General features: G+C 42.9%; 1 protein-coding gene across 7 annotated transcripts in view; it reads right to left on the bottom strand.

The window, feature by feature from the left end:
• The window catches only part of CDC42BPB (CDC42 binding protein kinase beta), a 181,788-nt gene that overhangs the window by 90,038 nt on the left and 70,504 nt on the right, over positions 1-21,246 (bottom strand). For all 7 annotated transcript variants that reach the window (XM_060263091.1, XM_060263092.1, XM_060263095.1 and 4 more), the window contains exons 6-11: positions 20,782-20,875; positions 13,549-13,749; positions 11,091-11,339; positions 8,751-8,830; positions 8,049-8,215; positions 7,830-7,949 (exon numbers count right to left, since the gene is read on the bottom strand). In XM_060263091.1, the coding sequence (XP_060119074.1) occupies positions 7,830-7,949; positions 8,049-8,215; positions 8,751-8,830; positions 11,091-11,339; positions 13,549-13,749; positions 20,782-20,875 (911 nt within the window). The remainder of the gene's footprint in view (positions 1-7,829; positions 7,950-8,048; positions 8,216-8,750; positions 8,831-11,090; positions 11,340-13,548; positions 13,750-20,781; positions 20,876-21,246) is intronic.

Genomic DNA, 21,246 nt, shown 5'->3' with positions numbered 1-21,246 from the left:
CAGCTAGCTGTATTAAGGAAAAGGAACGGTACCCTGTGCAAGCACCAGTCGTTTCCGATTCTGGGGTGACGTTGCTTTCACAACGTTTTCACGGCAGACTTTTTACAGGGTGGTTTGCCATTGCCTTCCCCAGTCTTTTACACTTTACCCCCAGCAAGCTGGGTACTCCTTTTACCAACCTCGGAAGGATGGAAGGCTGAGTCAACCTTGAGCCGGCTACCTGAAAACCCAGCTTCCACTGGGGATCGAACTCAGGTCGTGAGCAGAGCTTAGGACTGCAGTACTGCAGCTATAACACTCTGCGCCATGGGACTACATTAGCTGTATTAACCACCCCCCTCATTAAATGCGAGGCAAGATGAACTGCCTACCTCAGAGTAGAAGGAAAATTCATGGCAAGTCAGTATTTCTTTCTTACTTTGCACCAGATTTTATGACACTGAACAATGTTGAGGCTGAAGGCCATGCAGCTCCCTTGCGGATGTCTCCTACTGAAGCATCTGAGGCAAATACCACAGATGTAGCAGTGGTATAAAGAGAGTGGGCTGTAAGTACTGTCCACAGACTGCTTCTGTGCACAGTAGACCAGACCAATATGCTCCCTTAACCATCTGCTTAGGGTAGGTGTAGAGAAACACACCCCACAGAAGCTTTTCTTCATCTCATAGACAGACGATGCGAGAAACAATGAACCAGTCTGATAGAAGCTACCATGCACAAACAAACCCTCAGTACCTTGTCGACATCAAAGTATACGCCACGATTTCCCCCTGAAATGACTCTCTGCTTTGAGCAGAAATACAGGAGACATTTTCAGGAAAGAGCAAAAAAGAACAGTTGACCACGGGCACAAATGCTGGCTTTCTTTTTAGTACTAACTTTATGAAAAGCGGAGTTAGCTTCTGATGGCCTAAGCTCATAACTGTGGCACACTGCAAGCTAATGCAACACTACAAGGAAAAGTATTCTGAAATAGTGACATTTTCAGAGAGATTTCTCTAATGGGTTTAAATGGATGCTCAGTGAGCACTCTCGGAACTATGAAGTCACCAGGAAGGGAAATGGTGCTCCACCAGGGGATTGGTGAGACATCTCTCAGGAAACATATAGCATGTGGATGTCTTTGTCAACAGGCAGTAGCACTTAAGCCAGAGCTGTTGCTGCTTGTGGGGATAGTCAAAAAGCCAGTGGAGAGAGAGTGAGAGTGAGGAAAGAAAAACAACGGTGCCCACAAAACAGACCTTGTAATTGACTAGCCGCCCTGAGCCACTTGTGGGAAGGGCGAGATATAAATCTTAAATAAATAAAAAAAAATAGAAAAACATTTCTATTAAATAAGCATAACAGCATTTAAAAAACATTCCTATAGTTTCATAGCAAATCCACAAAGTCCTGTGTCTCTTAAAGCAACAATGAATAAGTTCTTCCTGTGTGACTCCTCATGAAAATTACTTCTCCTTTCTTTGCCAGCTAGAAGATCCACGTTCCGCTATACAAAGCTTTTTCTGTTGAAGAAATGTTTTGAGAAGTGGGCGTATAGAAATGATGCTTTGAGAGCAATTTGTAAACATTGTTATTCGGCTTGCGAAAAAACTCTGTATAGTGGAACATGGATCTCTTAGCTGGCAACCACGTGAAGGAAACTTATCCTTCGGAGCAGAATCCTGCACATTGACTCCTCCTGGTGCCTTGAATTTTGGAGCCTTCGGGACTTTGAGAAAGAAATTTTCATGAGGAGTCACACAGGAAAAACTTATTCATTGTTGCTTTAAGAGACACTGGACTTTGTGAATTTGCTATGTTTTAAAATGCTGTTATGCTTATTTAACAGAAGTATTTTCCTAGTCAATTACAAGGTCTGTTTTGTGGGCACAGTTGTTTTTCTTTCCTCGCTTGTGTGGACAATTGCACACAGCATCTGCTCTACGCCAGTCTGCGGAAACAGAAGAACCTGCTGGATTGCAGTCTTTAATCATAGAATCATAGAGTTGGAAGGGACCTCCAGGGTCATCTAGTCCAACCCCCTGCACAATGCAGGAAATTCACAAACACCTCCCCCTAAATTCACAGGATCTTCATTGCTGTCAGATGGCCATCTAGCCTCTGTTTAAAAGCCTCCAAGGAAGGAGAGCCCACCACCTCCCGAGGAAACCTGTTCCACTGAGGAAACGCTCTAACGGTCAGGAAGTTCTTCCTAATGTTGAGCCGAAAACTCTCTTGATTTAATTTCAACCCATTGGTTCTGGTCCTACCTACTGGGGCCACAGAAAAGAATTCCACACCATCCTCTATGTGACAGCCCTTCAAGTACTTGAAGATGGTGTTCATATCACCTCTCAGCTGCCTCCTCTCCAGGCTAAACATGCCTGGATTAGCTATCAGAGCTCCCATCCCTTTGGAGAAAACTCTTGGTGTCATCATAAAGTCAAAGCCCCGAAATGGAAACGGTTGCTCAGAAACTGAAGGGGGTGCAGAGAAGACTGAATGTAGAGAAGTCTCAGTTGTTGATGAAAGCTAAGTAAGTATTCTTGGTTAGTGCCTCCATTATGGCTCTGAGCTCTTTTCATTCTTAACAAAACTGTTCAGGAACTTCAAGTCTAATATTGTTCATCAATCTCCATTCACAACTGAAAAAATTCTGAGTATATTTCTGGGAACAACGCTGGTTCTTGGTTGATTGCTGTCATTTTGCATTGTTGTTTTTTTCTGGTCCTCAAAATGAAGGAGAGTCAATGGAGCTGCCTGGGGTGGTGGTGTTGAGTACCATGAAGTGACCTCTTGAGATTATATTGTTGACCTAGCAGTAAGTGGTGAGTCTGTTCCTGGAGATACTCCCCCATAGCCAGTGGCCTGGTGTCATTTACAATGCTGTTGCTGGAGTTGTTCCCTCTACAGCCTCTTGAGGGCAGGGCAAAATTTTGGTCTCTCCTGACTTATTGTCCAGTCTTGAGCATGACTGTCTCCAAAAACTGGTTCTGAAGTGAGGTTCATCATGTTGTGAGAGAAAGGGCTCAAAACCACGACTCCTCTGGCAGTGATCTTTCCTTTTACTAGATATAGGCAGCGCTGTTTTATCTCTGGGGACAATATAAATTATATACTGATGGAAACCAAACAACTCTGCCCTGGAATAAAAGGGGTGAAAACCACATTCATCCAGAGACAGTATTCATCGTCCATGATTTAAGCCAAGGGATTTAAGCCGTGGACTACGTAATTCTAGAGCAGAATTGGAATATGTTCAAGCTGGCATTTGCCTTCAAAAATGAGGATTAATTTCAAAATACTTTTGCTGGAGCTCTTGTTCTTTGCCAGTATTAACTGTAATACCGTAAGTCTGAGGCAATGGAAAACGAGAGATGTTGTTGCTGAAGCTCTTACAGGTAAGGCTGAGGATTCATGCAAACTCATCACAGCAAATTCACACCTGAAGGCACAGCTTAGCTCTTCAGGAAGCATCCCCTATCCTTGGGAGACAACTGTGCCCGTAACAAAAATGCCTGTAGGAACATCCACCAGGGGATTCCTTTTAAAAAATCCATGACATCATTAGTGGCTTATTAGATAAAGGCGTAGCTCATTCTTCCTTTTCATTTCCATTTCAAAGAAGTCTGGAAATAAGATAACCCTCTCAGCATTTTTCCCTCTTGGGAAAATTCCTCATTTCTTTGGGTACCCATGTGTGTTTTCGCCTCTTCATCACAGCAAGCTTTCTGACCGTTTCAGTCAAAACGGAAGGGAAATCTTCCTGCTTAAAAAAAAAAGGTGTTTGGTTTGTTCAGTCTCTTTAAACTCCTCAGAGATTTTCCCATCCTCTCATCTGAGGAATGATCTGAAGGTTTGGTTCCATTATCCTCATAAGAACTGTCTGGCACAGTTTCTCTGCTGCCTTTGATGGCCTGGGTTTTCCAAAGTTTCTTTCAGTAGAGTCTTCCAGAAGTTTGGGCAGCCTTGCAGGGCAGCTCTGCCTGGATCTCTTTTTTAAGACGGGAGAAGGATTTTTGCCTAAGGCTTTTGTGCCCTCCTGTGGCTAGTTGTCGGTGTATCTGATTGCATGCTAATTAACTCTTATCAGCCATTTTGCAACTTTCAGGGGAGACTGGGTATATGACAGCCCCCCTGTAACGCTTCTGCTGTCTGTGAGAGCCAGCGTGGTGTAATAGTTAAGAACAGCAGATGCTAATGTGAAGAACTGGGCTTGATCCCCCACTCCTCCTCCATATGAAGCCTGCTGTGTGACCTTGGGCCAGTCACCATTCTCTCAGAACTCTCCCAGGCCCATCTACCTCACAAAGTGCCTGTTGTGGAGGTAGGAAGGGAAGGAGATTGTAAGCTGCTTTTGAGACTCCTTAAGGTAGAAAAAAGAGGGGTATAAAACCCAACTCTTCGTCTTATTCTTCACTGGCAGCACTTCCTGGGGATGGAGGGGACTCGCGTTGTGTGGCTGCATTGAAAACCAGCTCCATATTGGGCTCATCCTCATTGTAGCGAATGTATCTGCTGAAGTCATTCTCCCTCTTAACTCTGTGCTTAACTTACCCCTGAATTGGGGATTAGCCTTCCCCAGTGTGAGTTCCTTCCCTAGGACTTGGGTGCAACAACCTGATTGATCCTGTAGGGTCAGGCATCTCCCCTGACTGCACTTTCTTCGTCCATGGAGGACATATAGCCAACTGAAAGGCATCCTTCTCTGGGGATCTGGTGTTTCTATTGCCTGAGCTGAAGCACTAAGCTGACAGGCAAAAGAACAGGAGGGGAAAGGAGCCTTTCCTGAATTACGAACAATGGATGAGAAAAACAAGCAAAGAGGGATAAGTTAACAATAGAAAGGCAGAAGTGACTGAAGGAGGACAGAGCTCCTCTAACAACCTACCCTCATTTCCTATGCAGGAAGTGTAATGCGGAAGAGAGCAACTCCCAACAGTGGAGTCAGGAAGTTAAATACAGGACCTGCCTGCTGACCCGGAAGGGGAGAATTTCTCATGTTAACGTACCCCCTCCACTCAGAGTAAGAACTTACTCCTCCCTCTGCCAATAGAAATTGATTGCTTGAGAATGCAGTCCTTGGTGCCTCGTTTTCTGCCCTGCTCCATCAACTGATGTTATCATGCCAACAGCAGGGTTAGCAGAAGGGTTAGCAGAAGGTTGTGAACTTTGATGAACATCTAATCCAGTTTCCCCAAATTTGAAGGATGAGCTGCAATGTGATTTGTGCAGGGGGTTTTTTTCCTACTATCGTTTGGACACAATGGCTGAATTTGCATTTTACTCAGAGACTCAATTTTCCACAAGTTTTGAAGATGTCGGGAAAACCTCTGGGAGGGAGGCAAGTACACAGAAATTTCGATAAATATTGGTGCCTATTCAATACTCATCTTCTTATCAAAGCTGAATTTACTTTACTGCCGTTCCAATACCAAATGCATTATTCATAATATGGTTAGCGTGTAAAATAGCATCTTTTGGCATTTTTATGCCGCCTTAAATTTTTTTCATGCAAAATTGCAGGTATACCCGAACTAGAGAATATGCTGCACCTTAACTTATCTAAAACCTGCGAGGTAAGGGAAAAAAAATAAAATTTGAAACCACACACTTCGTAGTAAAATGAATGTTGTTCATATTTGGGCACAAAATGGTTTTGTACAGCCACAGCATTAAGACCTATTGTCTGGTTTGTGTCATTTCAAGCCCGCCTTTCTTGTCAGAATTCCAAGTTTAAAGAAATGGAAAAAAGTAGTGTGTGTGTGTGAGGGGGGCGGGGGAGCCAGAAAAACAACCCCACCCTGATTTCCCCTCTTCACTCCAGGGCTCAAAGGCCAATGAGAAGCCAAAATGGACTGCTGACCCAACTAATGCTCAGAACGAGTAGACACCCTCCTCCACCTTAATTCTGCCTACGTGAAAACATGCTGTGATTCAATGTGCTAATATGATATGAGTTTTGACAATTCTGCAACCTTGTCCACACCGCATGAAGGGCAGGTGTTCCTATTTTTCCCTCCGTTGTTCCATAATGTATCGGTGGCAGAAACTGCCATCAGTTAGAGCCAACATATGTGACACTGTAGGACAGGGGTGTTAAACATGCAGTTCAGGGGCCGTATCAGGCCCCTGGAGGGCTCCTATCAGGCCCCTGAGCAACTGGCTGTCATCTGCTTCCTTCTATCTTTGCAAGGCTTGCTCAATTGCACAGAAGCTACAGAGCAAAGCCTCTATTTTTCAGAGCTATTGAGCCAAGCCTCTCTTCCTTCTATTGACTGAAGCTCCTCCCCGGCAGTCCCCTGGGGAAAGAAGGAAAGAGCCAGAGCTTCCTTTGCCCAGTTCCCTGGATTCCATGGGAGAAATACAAAGAACGCATCTTTAAAACCAATGAGTGCTAGCGTTTTAAGCATGTTTTAAGTTCATCTGTGTTCTTTATAAAATGTACATCTCTGCTACCTTATCTTAAATAGGTACACACATGGCCCAGCCCAGCATGGCTGGGCCCAACTTGACATGGCCCTGCCCAACAAGGTCTCATTTTTGTCAGATCTGGCCCTTGTAACAAATGAGTTCGACACCCCTGCGTAGGGTTTTGAGGGCAAGAGGTGGCTTGCCATTGCCTGCTTCTGTGTAGCAGCCCTTTCTCATCCAAGGCCAACCCTGCTTAGCTTCTGGGACTGGGCTACCCTGGGAGACAAATTTGGAATTGAAGACTCCGTGTGCCTCAAGCAAGGGATTTCACATATATGCTGTGGATATCTAATTAACTAAGAGGGCCAAAAGAAAAAGCTGCTGGTGGCGTCTAAATAATTTCAAGGTAAGACTGAAGGTTCTCAGAAAAACTGAATGAATTATCTGCTTTAGGCAGGTTATCTTACTGAAGTGAAATACGGAGCAACATGAATTCTTTTTACAAGTGACATGCGCATCAAGTTCCATGGATAAAGGTTGCCCCTTTGTGGAAGAAAGCAATATTAGGTGAAGAAGATATCCTGGGATATTTATGGAAAGAAGAAAAAAAATATCAAATTATCTAAGTGAACCTGTACAGATGTCTTGTATTCTTGAATTCCCTCATGGGAGTACCTGCTATCAGGTCGAAGGAAGTTTTAGAAACAAGATATGCTCGCATAAAAAAAAAAATTTCTAAATGCTATTTAACATTTCGCCCGCCACAGTCCTTGAAAGCTGCATTCGAACTCAATCTGTCACAAATTTACATGAGCAGTGTTCTAGCGCAGCAGTCCCCAACCATTTTGGCACCAGGGACAAATTTTATGGAAGACAGTTTTTCCACAGACCGGGGGCGGGCGGGGGTTGGTTTTGGATGATACAACTGTGCACTTTTTATTTCTATTAGTTTGGTGTCGTGGTTAAGTGTGCAGACTCTTATGCGGGAGAACCGGGTTTGATTTCCCACTCCTCCACTTGCAGCTGCTGGAATGGCCTTGGGTCAGCCATAGCTATCACAGAGCTGTCCTTGAAAGGGTAGCTTCTGGGGAGAACTCTTGTCAGCCCCACCAACCTCACAGAGTGTCTGTTGTGGGGGAGGAAGGTAAAGACTGTGAGTCACTCTGAGACTCTGAAATTTGGAGTGGTGGGCAGGATATAATCCAATGTCGTCGTCTTATTATTACTACTACATTGTAATATATAATGAAATAATTATACAACTCATGGCCCGGTTGCTAACAGGCCACAAACCGGTACCGGTCCACGGACTGGGGGTTAGGGACCCCTGCTCTAGCGGGATACTAACAAGGATCAGGTTTTCACTATTGGAACTATTTTGTCCTTGTTCCAGGACTAGGGGAGAAACTCATTAAAACATGCTGGTCACATACCTGCTATTTTGTTTTTCAAACGCTCTATTTCCTCATTTAATTTCTTTATTTCTTTATCCCGGCTTGTGTTGGTTGTTAGGCGAGCAGAACCGTGAAGGGACTGAACAGCTTGGGTGGATTCTTAAATTGAATGAGAAGAACACACAATGTTTAGCCAGATTTGACACATTCTGCTGCTCCGTCGCATGCAGTGCTAAAGGCAAACTGAGAGGGGATCACCTTGCAACTTCCTGCTCAGCTCCAGCTTCTCCTGCTCCAGCCTTCGTATTCTCCTTTCGTAGGCCTCTATTTGCAAGCTGTTCTCCAAGTCGCGCTGCACATCCTCATCTTTGGTTATACTGCTGGACTGCATCACCCCCCTTAGGGAGCCTCTATCCGAAAAACAGCTGGAACCAGAATACAGAACACATTTCTAATGTGGATACGCCCATCGATGGCCATGGCTGACTAAAGGGAACCTCCACTGGCATTGATGTTATGAGCTATTGCACAAATTAGTTTGCTCTGGAGCCATTTTTCCTGAGTTAAGACAAAAATGTGTGAGCCAGAGGCTAAAAAAACTGTGAGCTAGCTCACACTAACTCAGCTTAGAGGGAACTCTGCTTCTGAAAATCATTATGCTCATGATCCTTGGGACCCAATTGCCTGTACTTCCCACTGTCAAAATACAGTCTGTAAGCTTTTTAGGACACAAACCTGCTGCTTTTTGCTAACAGCTCTCTATAAGGCTCTGGTACCATGATGGCACTACAAAACAGTCTGTTTCAACAACAGGAAAATGAAGACAAATAAAAGAACCTCAAATATTCATTACGAATATTTTACAGGTTAATTCAATAAATTAAAGAAATTCCAGATCTGTTAACATGAACACAGGCATCTTTGCACAAACCCCCACGTCTTGAGAACCTTTCCACCTACCTTTCAGTGGTGTAAGTAAACCCAACAAAAGGTAGATGCAATCCAGAAAAGCCAGTGTGAGAACCAGGTGGTATCATTTCCTACAAAAACGAGTCAGTAAGATTAAAGCTAAATCAAATCTGGGGGAAACCCAACCCCAACCCCCATATTATCATGATACGGATGTCAAATAATTAAAAACCCACACAAATATATAGAAAATGGCCTTATCTAAAAAAAGAAGTGATTGCTGAAGGCTGATTTTCCTGCCTTCTAATAAGGAAGCATATTTATGTCCCACTCAACTTATTTTGGAATTCCGTACAAAACAGTATATTTTCCACCAGCCACATAAATCTCATCCTCCTTTAGAGCAGATGCCTGTACCATGTCTTGATTTGCTTTTTCTGAACATGACTATTAACTTTTCCCTGTTAGGTAAAAGCAGCTGTTAACAAAGGAAGGAAGACATGACTGTTTTAAAAAAGCTGGGGCACTTGCTCAGATTGGGGGGAGGGGGGAGCTTTCTGTGTGGCACCAACTCTCACTGGTGGAAGAGTGTCTACCCAGGATGAGTTGATCCAGTGATTTCTTCTCCTCTCCAAGACCAGTCGTTTTAGCTATCCTTTTTTGTTTTTACTGGGCTGAGACCTTCTGATCTCTTTCACACTCTTCTGCTTAGGATAATAAAGGGGTGTAATTACACTTTGAAGAAGAGTAGGTTTTTATGCCCTGCTTTTCTCTACCTTAAGTCTCAAAACGGCTTACAGTCACTTTCCCTTCCTCTCCCCACAACAGGCATCTTGTGAGGAAGGTGGGGCTGAGAGAGTTCTGAGGGAGCTGTGATTGGCTCAAGTTCACCCAGCAGGCTTCATGTGGAGGAGGAGTGGGGAATCAAACACAGTCCACAAGAGTCCGCTATTCTTAACCGCTGCACCATGCTGGTTCTCAATGTTCACGCTTGATTTCAAAACACTGTACAGTCAGGCTGAGAGCTAATGTTCAGATTACGAAGACTGAAGCAGCAGAATTCTGGATTGTACAGTGTTAAGAGTCAGGCAGGAGTTTTTTTTAAAAAATCTCCACGTGGTCAGTTAAAAGTTTTTTGCAAAAATGTTTCATTTTGCTCAATATCCTGAAGACTAACCATCCCAAGGTAGCAAATGTGAGGGGAAAACTTTGGTTCATCGACTCAGACAAAACTGTGCTTAGAGCCAGTGTGGTGTCGTGGTTAAGAGTAGCAGACTCTAATATGGAGAGCCAGGTTTGATTCCCTGCTCCTCCACATGCAGCCTGCTGGGTGACCTTGGGCCAGTCACAGCTCTCTCAGAGATCTCTCAACCCCACCTGCCTCACAGGGTGTCTGTTGTTCAGAGAGGAAAAGAAGGTGATCGTAAGCTGCTCTGAGACTCCTTTGGGTATTGAAATGTGGGGTATAAAACCAACTCTTCCTCTCCTTAATATTTTTAAATAAATGAACACGCAATTGGGAGATGTTTCAGAAGAAACTAAATAATTTCCCACATTATGTGAGTAACTTTTAACCAGTTAGAAGGAGATTCAAGTCCAGCAGCATCTGAAAGACCAACAAGATTTCTGGGTTATACCTTTTCGAGAGTCCAAGATCCTTTCATCAGATACAAGTAACTGAATATCCATTTGTAGCTGACAAATACCATTTGTCTCTCAAAAGTTTATAGCCTGGAAAAATGCTGTTTTTTTAAAGTGCTTGAATCTAGCTATTTTATTGCAAACCAACTGACATGGCTACCCACCTGAAACAGTTGACCAGATAATCTTTATTTACCAAGACACGTTATTCAGATTCATTTAAGGCAAAGATATCCTAATGTTATCTTACAAGGTTGCCAGATTGGAGCACAAACACTTAATGAAGAGAGCTTTGACTTTCAAAAACTTACACACTGGGGAAAAATTGGCCTCTAAGGTGCTACTGGACTCCAATCTAGCTATTCAACTGCAGACCAACTCAGCTACCCACTGAAATATACATAAGTTGCATTCTGTGGAAACCCCAAAAGTACTTGGAAGCTTATCAGTCCTCCACAATAACAAGGTCAGTAATGGCAGACAAACCTCTCTGGAAGAGTTTGCCATCACGAAAATGCACAGCCACATTAGTGGCACTGAGTATGCTCTCTGGAGTGCTCTGTTGTTTAATGTGGGGCCAAACAGAAGCCTAGGATGCTAAAGAAGGTACCCTAGAATGCTACACGGACTCTTCTGCAATATGAAGGATCACTGCGATTGGCTTGTGTTGTTTTCCCTGCATAAACCTTTCCAACACAACTGTCTGAAAGCCATCCACATTACCTAACAAAGGAGAAAAGAAACACTCACGGGGTTTCTTAATACATCATCATCTACATCGAAGTTCGATGTGTCTGAAGGACTGCTAACTTCTGGAATGTAAGGTGCTTCTAAGTTTCGGATATTATCCCAGTTGAGTCCTTCAAAAAACGCATGCGACTTGAAATCCTCTATTCCGTTTTGACCCAGCCGACGTTCTCTGCTGCATATAAGCCGCTGAATTAGGTCCTTTGCTTCTTCGGATACATCTGAAACATGGGATGGAAACTGAAACCTTTCCTGGGGAAGGGGGAGGGAAAGAAAGCCTTTGTTTCAAATCTCTAGAATGAGAAAATGCTGCACAAGAAAATATTTTCTACAACAGGTTTACTGAGTTGTGTTACAAAGCAAGGGAAACAAAGTTGCAGTAGTGTTACCACTATGGCCTACAAGCTTTTAACAGCCCATTGACAACAGTAAAGATATAACCCAAACCTTATAAAGATGTTAAAGAGAACAGGTTCTTAATATGTGACAACAAAATTACCAAGTAATTTAAAGCTATGCTTTGGGAAATTCTGAAATAATGAAACGAGTGATAACTTGGTAAAAAGTTCACTAAGTGAATTGAGGTGCAATAGAGTTGAGCCTGCTTTGGCAGGGAGGGCGGGATATAAATAGAATAAAATAAAATAAAAAATAAATTTTAGGAAATTGTTCATGTCACATTTTTGTGAACATCATTAACTGATGAAACAGGAAAGCCATTGGGGATGTGATTTTCTATCAAGCACTTATTTCTTCTATGCTCTTTAACTTTTAACAAAGACAAATTGTTGGACACTCTGTTCTTATTTATGAGTTTTTAAAGATGTAAATGACCAGCCCAAGCTCACCCACTGACTTCCATGGTGAGCAAGGATTCTGTCTTTCTCAGGTCCAATCCAGTGTACTACCCTGGATCTCATTGTTTTGGTCAGCCTAATCTACCTTGCAGGTCTGTGAGGCTAAAATGGATGAAGGGAGAACCCTCGAGCTGCTTGGGCAAAAGGTGGGATAAAATAAATATATGCAAATCAATGCATCCTTCCCAAAAATACTTAACTTTCCCCAGTACTTAACAACCTCAGAAAGCACAAGATGAATTTTGCCAATCAATTTCATGCCTTAGGGAATGAGGATAATCTCTAATACACGTTAGGGCTGGGCATGAACTCAAAAAATGGAGGTTAATGGTCAGTATTTAAATGCCTTCAGAGCCAGCATGAACTCTTCTCCCCAAACCTACATTACTCTCAAAGCAATTCACAATAACAGCACAATTAAAAACAATACTTATTAAAACCATCAGAAATCAGCAATAACAAAGGCAGATTAAAATGGCACAATATTTAAGCCCTTAAACAAGGGGTCCCCAATGTGATGCCCACTGAGCTTCCCAGGTGCCCACCAAGTGTTTCCAGAAATTTGGGATGGGGGAAGGCGGGGCTCATGCCCTGCAGGACTTCTGACTGGCTGTGCAGATTAAAATAGCACTGTTTTGGTGGCAGCTGCCACGACAGAGCTGGTTTCTCTCACTCCTCCTTCCCAATGGATTTTTAAAAGTTACGCCCCTTGTCCCCTGTCCTTGGGCTTCCACTGTGTGTGGCTGCCTCCCATGGTGCTGTTTTGTGGCTGCACCCACCACCCTGTGTCAGAATGCCAAAGGTGCCCATGGGCTCAAAAAGGTTGGGGACCCCTACCCTAAATTGTCATGTAGAATCTAACAGAAAAGGCACAATGGGATATAAGTGGCTTTGCTCTTCCTTTTAAAAAGGGAGGTGAATATGAACTGGAAGTTGAGGGAACTTCCCATCTCAGGAATCACTACCCAAACTTTGTAGACGGCAAACTCCCTAACCGATAAGGAGCAAGGGCTGATGAATTTTAATCATCCCTGTTTTCATTTTTAATGTTGTAAACTGATTTTAATAAACCAGATTAAGACCACATGCATCATGCAGTCAATATTAATAAGCAGGGCTTCAAAGCAAAGCAAATCAGCATTGCCAATCAGGACTGTATTTATTTGGAAGCAAGTTATACTGATTTTAATGGAATCTACTTCCAACTAAGGAAGTTAAGGACTGCAACTTAAGTGCTATGCATATTCTCCCTCTCCAAAGATGTCAAACAGGAAGAATCTGTCTGTTTTAACAAAATGCCTCTTTCCATGGGAGGGATGCATAAACTTGGGGGGGAGGGGCGGGGAAGAATCCTGACAATTCCAAAGAAGACTCCTGGAATTTCAGGAAGAATTCTGGCAATTACTTATTCCTGCCATGTTCCAAATAAAGATGGGTGCAACCGTCAGAACAATTTTCTAGTAATCTGGAAACAAGATTATATATTTAACCACAGCAAGGCATGCCCTGGTTGCCCCCCACCCCCAGAAACACTTCAGATATTTTAACATAAGCAATTTCAAGAGTAAGCATTACAGGGAAATGTATAATTCAATAGCTCTTACTTCATGATTCATAATTTTCCCATATGTTTCCACCAGCGACTCTGCATAAAAAGGTGTTTCCCCATACAACATTTCATACATGCAGACACCCAGAGACCACCAGTCGCATTCAGGGCCATATTTTCCCATGCCATCCTCCATTGCTTGCAGTATCTCGGGAGAAATATAGTCAGGTGTGCCCACTGCTACTGAAGACTGTACCTTTAAGGATTAAAAAAAAAGGAAAAATTCCTTAGCAACACCGACTAGATCCTAGTACCAATGAGACTGCATTTAGATATCACAATAAACTCTAGTTTGCCTAAACCACAGTCTGTCGCACAAACCCTGGTGTCTATCAGGCATGCAAATACAGATGACAATTGGTTCATAGATCTCAGTTAGCCTGCTACTTGGCTCTCTTCAGGACTCCAAGCAGAATCCCTGGACACAATCCCAAATTCCCTTGCAGATGCCTGGGAAAGCCTAACTACATACATGGTCTGCTTGCTATTGATGGGCTGCAATAAATCGGAGCACACTGGAGAAGAACGCCTGTCAAGTTACTTGTTGCCCATTCTGAGCCAGGAGAGCAGGTTATAAAGCTAATAAAATAATAATACTTCAGTGATTTCCTGAACTTTCAAGCTCTGAAACACTCCCGTCCTTCCTTTCTCTCCTGCCATTTTGCTGCTTTTTATATTTCCTGTGGAGAAAGACTGAAGTCTCTAAAGTGGATGACTGAATGCAGAAAACTAAGCTTCACGACTTAACAAGCCAGATATAAGCAATGGTACAGAATCCCAGTTTAGCACTCACCAACAAACCACAGTTTGTTGGGCAGCATACATTTAATCATCACACTAATCTGGAGTTTAATCAAACTAGTTTATCAGCCATACTGATCATTAAATCTGAATGACAGCAAATCATGATGTCTAATAGTGCAAAAAAAGTGTGTTACAGACATTCTTAACAGTAGTTGTTTCAAGGAATTATATTTTATTTTAAAAATTCGTATTTCAACATTTTCAAGACTTCTAATTTTTAAGTTAGAGTCTAGTAGCACCTCAGGGATCAACAAGATTTTCAGCTTACAAGTTTCCAAGAGTAAAAACTCGTTTTGTCGGATATGAGTCAGAATGGAGATCTCTGTGCTTATATTCCTGCCAGAACTAGGCGTGAGGGATACTGCAAAGAAGGAATTCAGGATGCAGAGGTACGATGCACAATGTAATTAGCTGGAGGAGAAAGTCTTAGGGGCAGAAAATCAGCATTTGTAGTGAGATCTTATAATACATATAACATAAACAAGTGTAACTTCCAAACTAATAGAAGTGCAGGTTTTGCTTCTTTTTCTTTCCTTCTTTTAAAAGAGAGACTGAAAAGGAAGACATACCACCAAATTTGAAATGCCTATGTCTGATATGAGGACATGTTGACTATGTCAAATAGATAAAGTAACCTTTCTATCTGGGCATGTGAGGGGCTGGGGAGAGACTGCTCCATCCTGTAACCACTGGGAATGAAAATTCATGCCATGTTCTTCCTCCGTAGGGCTGCAGTGACGAGCAGGCTTCTAATGGGATGTAGCACAATAGAACATTCTAAACTCAGAGATTTTTCACTTACTGGAGAGAAAAAAGTTTTTTAAGTACTCTCCAGCAAAAAGCTGCCTAGGCTGAAAAGAATGTGTCTGTACGGTGGTGCCCACTGTGGGTTGCATTCCATGTAATCAGGAGACATGGTTGCTCCCCCTGAAAAGTAAGTTAGGATCCTCTCTGGAGGCTATTTACCACCTTCTTGGTAAAATCTATGGACATACTATTTAATTTACTGGTCTAACATCAAGGAAAAGAATCATGTTCCTATGGTGGATTTCCTAGAAGAGATGAAAAGGAATTCAGGGATCCAAATTTCCTTGAAACCGAAAAAGGGGGAAGAAGAAGACGACTGCAGATTTATACCCCATCCTTCACAGCAGCTGCCCTTTCAAGGACAACTCCTGCGACAGCTATGGCTAACCCAAGGCCATTCCAGCAGGTACAGGTGGAAGAGTTGGGGAATCAAAGTCTCTTACATCTAGATTGTGCTATTCTCATTCCTTCTGGTAGCCCATGCTTGAGCAGAAAGACAAGAAGACTATTTATTCTGTTCTAGGAAAGAAGCTCGAGTCATTTCTAAGCATTGCTCCACCTTCATGGAAATGCAGTGGCCTTTATTAACCAATATGATGGTAACTTCAGACACTATGTGCAGAAGTAATGCCAGAGAGGAATGCCTTCTTGACAGGCAGAGCCCTCGAAGAATCGGTAGCCTTTGGCTCAAAGAGACATTTGGTAATGAAGACAGAACTGTATTACAACTATATGAGGGGATTAATGGTAGGAAGGTTTGGAAAACGTGATGGATTCTTAGTCAACCAATGAAAAAGCTCTGCCGACTATGGACATCTTAGCCAGAAGCTAAGCTGTATAAGCTGTACCTTTTCCTGTAGCAGTTTCGCTCTTGCACTTTCTACATAACCTGGAGACCAATGTGAAGGAAATGTGTACAATAGTCTATATGGTGTCCCTTACCAATACTTGCTAGCACAGGAACAGAATTTGTTCACTTGAAGGTTGTCAAGAGTGGTGAACAGGCTGACTTTTAACAACACCCCCCCCCCCCAATGTTAACAGTCACAAATACTGCAGGACTCAGTTTGCCACTCAGACTGGTCCAATGTCCTCCTGCTCAGCTAGTCTGCAGTTACATTCCTGACTCCCGCAGTACCCTGATGAGAGGTGGAGTTCTATCCGGATTAACACAAATGCTTCCTTGTTAAAGTAAGATAATCTCATGCCTCTCTGACGGTTCACATGACCTTCTGCTGATATACAGTTTATGTGGACGTGTATCTGTATTTGAAATGCTAGAAAAACCAGTTGTATCACTGAGTTCTAGCAACTGACAGCCATCTTCTTGGCCTTCTTCTGAGACTTGGTTCCTTGTTCTTTCCTCCCCAGACAAAAAAAGCTGGTACTTGCTGATCAAAAAGCAGGGCTGTTCCTAAAATGGTGACATGGAACTCAAACAGTCATTAGCCAACTACCACATCAGTGCCTTGTGTGGAGACCTTGGAAGTATATGTGAACCCTCAGTGGTCCAGATGGGGAAGCAGCAGTTTCTATAGTGGATGACTGTGATAGCATGTTGATGGGATCATGCCCAGTACACTCAGAAGTTATGTCAAAATCATCAGCTGATTCTGATGACTCTGAACAGCTTGCCATTTATGTTGTCTGTCTCCTGAAACAGGTAGAATTGGTCCCTTTAACTATCTATTAGATAAACAGGGAAAGTGGGTATTGCACACATGAGGAACGGATGAAATGCTAAGACACAGCACTGGGAGACACCAGCACCAAGCCCCAAACTCTGCAAAGTGCTGGAGATGGCCCCCTGCCTTTTTATTAAGGGGTGTGCACCCCAAAATTCCCCAGCAGAAAAGAGATACAAAAATCACCGTTTCGGGTCATCTGGAATGGTAAACACAAACCTGCAATTTTTCAGCATTATGGAAAAAACACCTTCCTGAAAAATCCATATTGTTTTTCATGTTCGAATGTATACTGTTATTGGTGGCAGAAAGGTCTTGTTTCTTTTTGATTCTCCTGCTTTCCTGGGCAAAAGCTTTTATCCCTTCCAAATCGATCCTTGCAAGCGAACAAGAGTATTCCCAGCAAATCAGCATCAAAGAAAAGCCCCAGAGAAGCAACGTTTAAGGCCCCACAGCTACTGCTCTGAGCTGGATGCCATTTTCAGAAGAATGACTGACTCCATGCACCAGAAACCGGCGGGGCAGGTGGCTGTTTTCAAAGGAAGCTTTCCACTTTTTGTGAAAGGAGACCACAGAAAGGAAGGGTGGCAAACACAGAGTGTTCAGCAAGATTTTTTAAAAAATGTTATAGTATTACAGTCATTATCAGAGTAAGTAAAGAAACCAGAGATTTTTTCGAACCCTGGCGGCCAGCACTCTCCTGCTGAGCTGCCCCTATTTCCCCCCATATGGAACAGTGGTGAGATATGCTAAGGGGTTGAGCTACTTTGGGGGTCTGTAGAATCGAAGCCCTTTGTCCACTTTGTGGGGGGGGGGTCTTTAGAGGGAAGACTGTGTTCTGGGTAAGTCTGGTGCCATTATTTTTAAAAGCAGCAGCACTGGACCCTCATATTTGTTTGGTGTAGTGGTTAAGTGCGTGAACTCTTATCTGGGAGAACTAGGTTTGATTCCCCACTCCTCCACTTGCAGCTGCTGGAATGGCCTTGGGTCAGCCATAGCTCTGGCAGAGGTTGTCCTTGAAAGGGCAGCTGCTGTGAGAGTCCTCTCAGCCCCACCCACCTCGCAGGGTGTTTGTTGTGGGGGAGGAAGATAAAGGAGATTGTGAGCCGCTCTGAGACTCTGAGTGAAGGGCGGAATATAAATCCAATGTCTTCTTCTTCTCCCCGTGGAAATAATGGTGCTGACACACACACACCCTGGTCAACAACAACACACCAAAGATTTGAATCCTGAACTGGTACTGTCCTACCCAAAACTCAGGAATTTCGGATCTGAAACTATAACAACTTTTTTCCCCCTCAGAGCGCCCCTCTGTATCTAAAGTAGAGCTGTGCTCTGAGGGGAAAAAAACTTGTTATAATTTCAGATCTGAAATTCCTGAGTTTTGGGTAGGACAGTCTATCTAGTCTACAGGACTACCTAGTTGTTGTGAAACCTGTTGTTGTTGTTGTGGCTTCTTCCCTTCTATGCAGGAGCTGGAAAGAACATACTGTGTTTGAGGAGTTTGGTTTAAAAGAATCTGTGAAACTCTGGAATGTGTATTGGACCTCGAGTCTCAAAAAGAAAGCCGCCCTTCATTTTCCTTCCATAAGAGAATAATTTCTTCTTTTCCTTAGACTAAATTTTATTGTAGAGATCCAGTGAAAGAAACACTTGTAAGGCAATGGCAAACCAAGCTGTAAAAAAATGCTGCTGTGAAAACATCGTGATGCGACGTCACCCCAGAGTCGGAAACGACTGGTGCTTGCACAGGGGACTACCTTTACCTTTTTAAGGCAGTTCTGGATGTCTGTTAGACTTCCTAGTAACGCAACCAGATACTTCTGCAGGCTGCTTTATTTGTGACCACTACTCTGGCTGAAAATGGAATACAATCTATCAATTAATCTACTAAAACAAAGTTTCAGGAAGATATATTTTTAAGATTGTCTTTAAGTCCCTTAAGGTTGAGCTGTCTCTGCAGCAGCAAGGTTATCTGCCAAGAGGTTATGTAGCGAGTTTGCTGCTGGAGCCCAAAGAATGCCTGAGGCTGCTTCAATTTCCCCCCCAAGGCTAATTCTGTGCATTTACCACACAGATCCTTAGGCAAGCCATCCGTGCCAGCAGGGATTACAGGAGAAGAGCTTAAGGTTGCCACTGGGGGCATCTAACAAAGGCACTTTAAAGTTTACTCATTTTTTGAGAATGGATGTAAAATTTAGAGGCTAGACTATCAGAGGCATCATTACAGGCAGGAGCCTCACGTTCTGCCTTGGCTAAATTGTCAAAGATGTCAGGGAAAATGAACTGTGAAGGGCATGGAAAAGATCTGAAGGAAAGCTGCCTCAGAACCTTTGAGCTGGTTTGCAGAGCTCCTCTCCCCTTCCCCTTTGATTTCTATGAATCAAACCGTTCTCAAACTATTGATGAACGTGGTCGAAGTTTTGGAGCTTTCAGATGAAACTCAAGCCACTTTGGGCAACAGTCTGGTGATGATATCAGAGGGGATATTCTTCCGGTTCCTCCTCTGATCAATCTCCCTTCTCTGGGAGGGAGCTGACATCAATGTTTTCTGAAAACACAGATGACTTGCCCATGATGGTACTGCAGGCGGCCCAAAGGCTGTGCTGGGCCAGAGGTGGCAATGAAGCTGCGTGAGGCTGGAGGAGGTGGTGAAGCAGCCTGGGGGCTGCCCCAGAGGCAGCTGCAGGAAAGACCAGAGGCCGTGCCAGGCCCAGCAGCAGCTTCAGGAGAAGCCAGGGGTTTATGTTGGCAAGAAAAAATGGAGAGAAATGGGATTTCCCCTGTGAGTCTCACGGCCTCCACTTGTAGAGTTCTAATGCAGAGTAAATAGTAAAATCTAAGGTTTAGCAAGAGGGTGACAGCTGGCTTATGACAGAGCCCCCTGCAAAACAAATTCATGGGTTTTAGTTTGTACAGTTTTGCAGGGTCTCTAAGATTGAGGCCTTCAGTTGAGGCAGTGGGTACCCAATTACTCGGCTTCCTTTGCATACTGCCCACATTAATAAGATCTTTACTGTGGATTAATCTACTGTTAATTGATAAGATATTTACTTTTTGTTTGTTATGGCCTAATTGCTTCCAGCTCTTTAGGTTCGTTAAATTTTATTAACTAATTAATAAGAATAGTGCCTGCCTTTTAATTGTTTTAATTATTTATTTGATATAACTATTTTTAATGGTTTTGTAAAATTATTGTTGTGATGACTGTCCCTGAGCCCACCTGAGGGAAGGACAGGATATAAATCAAAACAAACAAACAAAAGATTATCGCTACTGTTATGAGACATGTTACTGTTATTAAGCAAGTTGCTTAATGTAAGAGACACTAGAATAAATGTCAGATGCTTGAAAGCTGCAAGACATGATTGTCAGATGCTTGAGAGCTGCAAGATGAAGGAAGGAAGGAAGGAAGGAAGGAAGGAAGGAAGGAAGGAAGGAAGGAAGGAAGGAAGGAAGGAAGGAAGGAAGGAAGGAAGGAAGGGAGGGAGGGAGGAGGGAGGGAAAAGTGGAAAGAAAGCAAATTTTACCTTTAAATGTCTTCTTCAAGCCAACCATCAAGGGGTGGCAGGGGCTTCAAGAGCCACATAATGTGTGTGAAAGAGCCACAGTTTGGCCACCCCTGTTATATTCTTTGCGCATGAAAACAAACTAACTTAATTTGCCTTATGAGGGTTTACATAGGAACAAAAAAAAATGTGACAAAATAATATGATGTCCCATAGATAAAATATCACATGCCACTTCTGTACAACACGCAGAAAAGTAAAACAACAACTGTACATTGCTAGGCCACCCCATGGTGTCTTTCTATTTGTTTAACTTTTGTTGTTCTAAGTCTAGAGTAAAAAGCAGTTCTTACATATTGCAATAATGCCACCCTAGGAGTCCTATTTTGAAAAGAATGCATACAACATGTTATTGGTACATACAGTGCCATCCTCGCTCATCTTCAGACATGATCCGAAGTCTGCCAGGCGGATATGGCCGTTCACATCCAGCAAAACATTATCAGGCTTTATATCTCTGATTTTAAGAAGAAAGAATATTACTCTTACATAGTATACAGAGTAGGTCAAAAATTAGCTTTGCTGAGTAATTATTAATCTGCTCAAACAGTCACTATAAATGCAGGTCACACAGTACAATCTTGTAACAGTGTTGGGGGTTTTAAAATTGGTACGTGCAACTAGCATCATATTGAAGACTGATTCTTTCAGACTGGCTGCTCAAAAAAGCCTTGAACCTAAAATAGTCATAAAGACAAACTAGAGACCTCAAAATATACTCTATAGTTGAAATTCAGGCCTGACTGCATTGTTACGTTATACAGTACTATAGACACAGTGGCTCAGCATAAATACAAAATGATGGAAATTGGATATGAAAGCAAGAAT

Source organism: Heteronotia binoei, chromosome 21 (assembly GCF_032191835.1).
Source record: "Heteronotia binoei isolate CCM8104 ecotype False Entrance Well chromosome 21, APGP_CSIRO_Hbin_v1, whole genome shotgun sequence".
NCBI classification, from domain to species: domain Eukaryota; kingdom Metazoa; phylum Chordata; class Lepidosauria; order Squamata; family Gekkonidae; genus Heteronotia; species Heteronotia binoei.
Note: the sequence above shows the minus strand (reverse complement) of the source record. Positions and strands in the feature narration are given on the sequence as shown.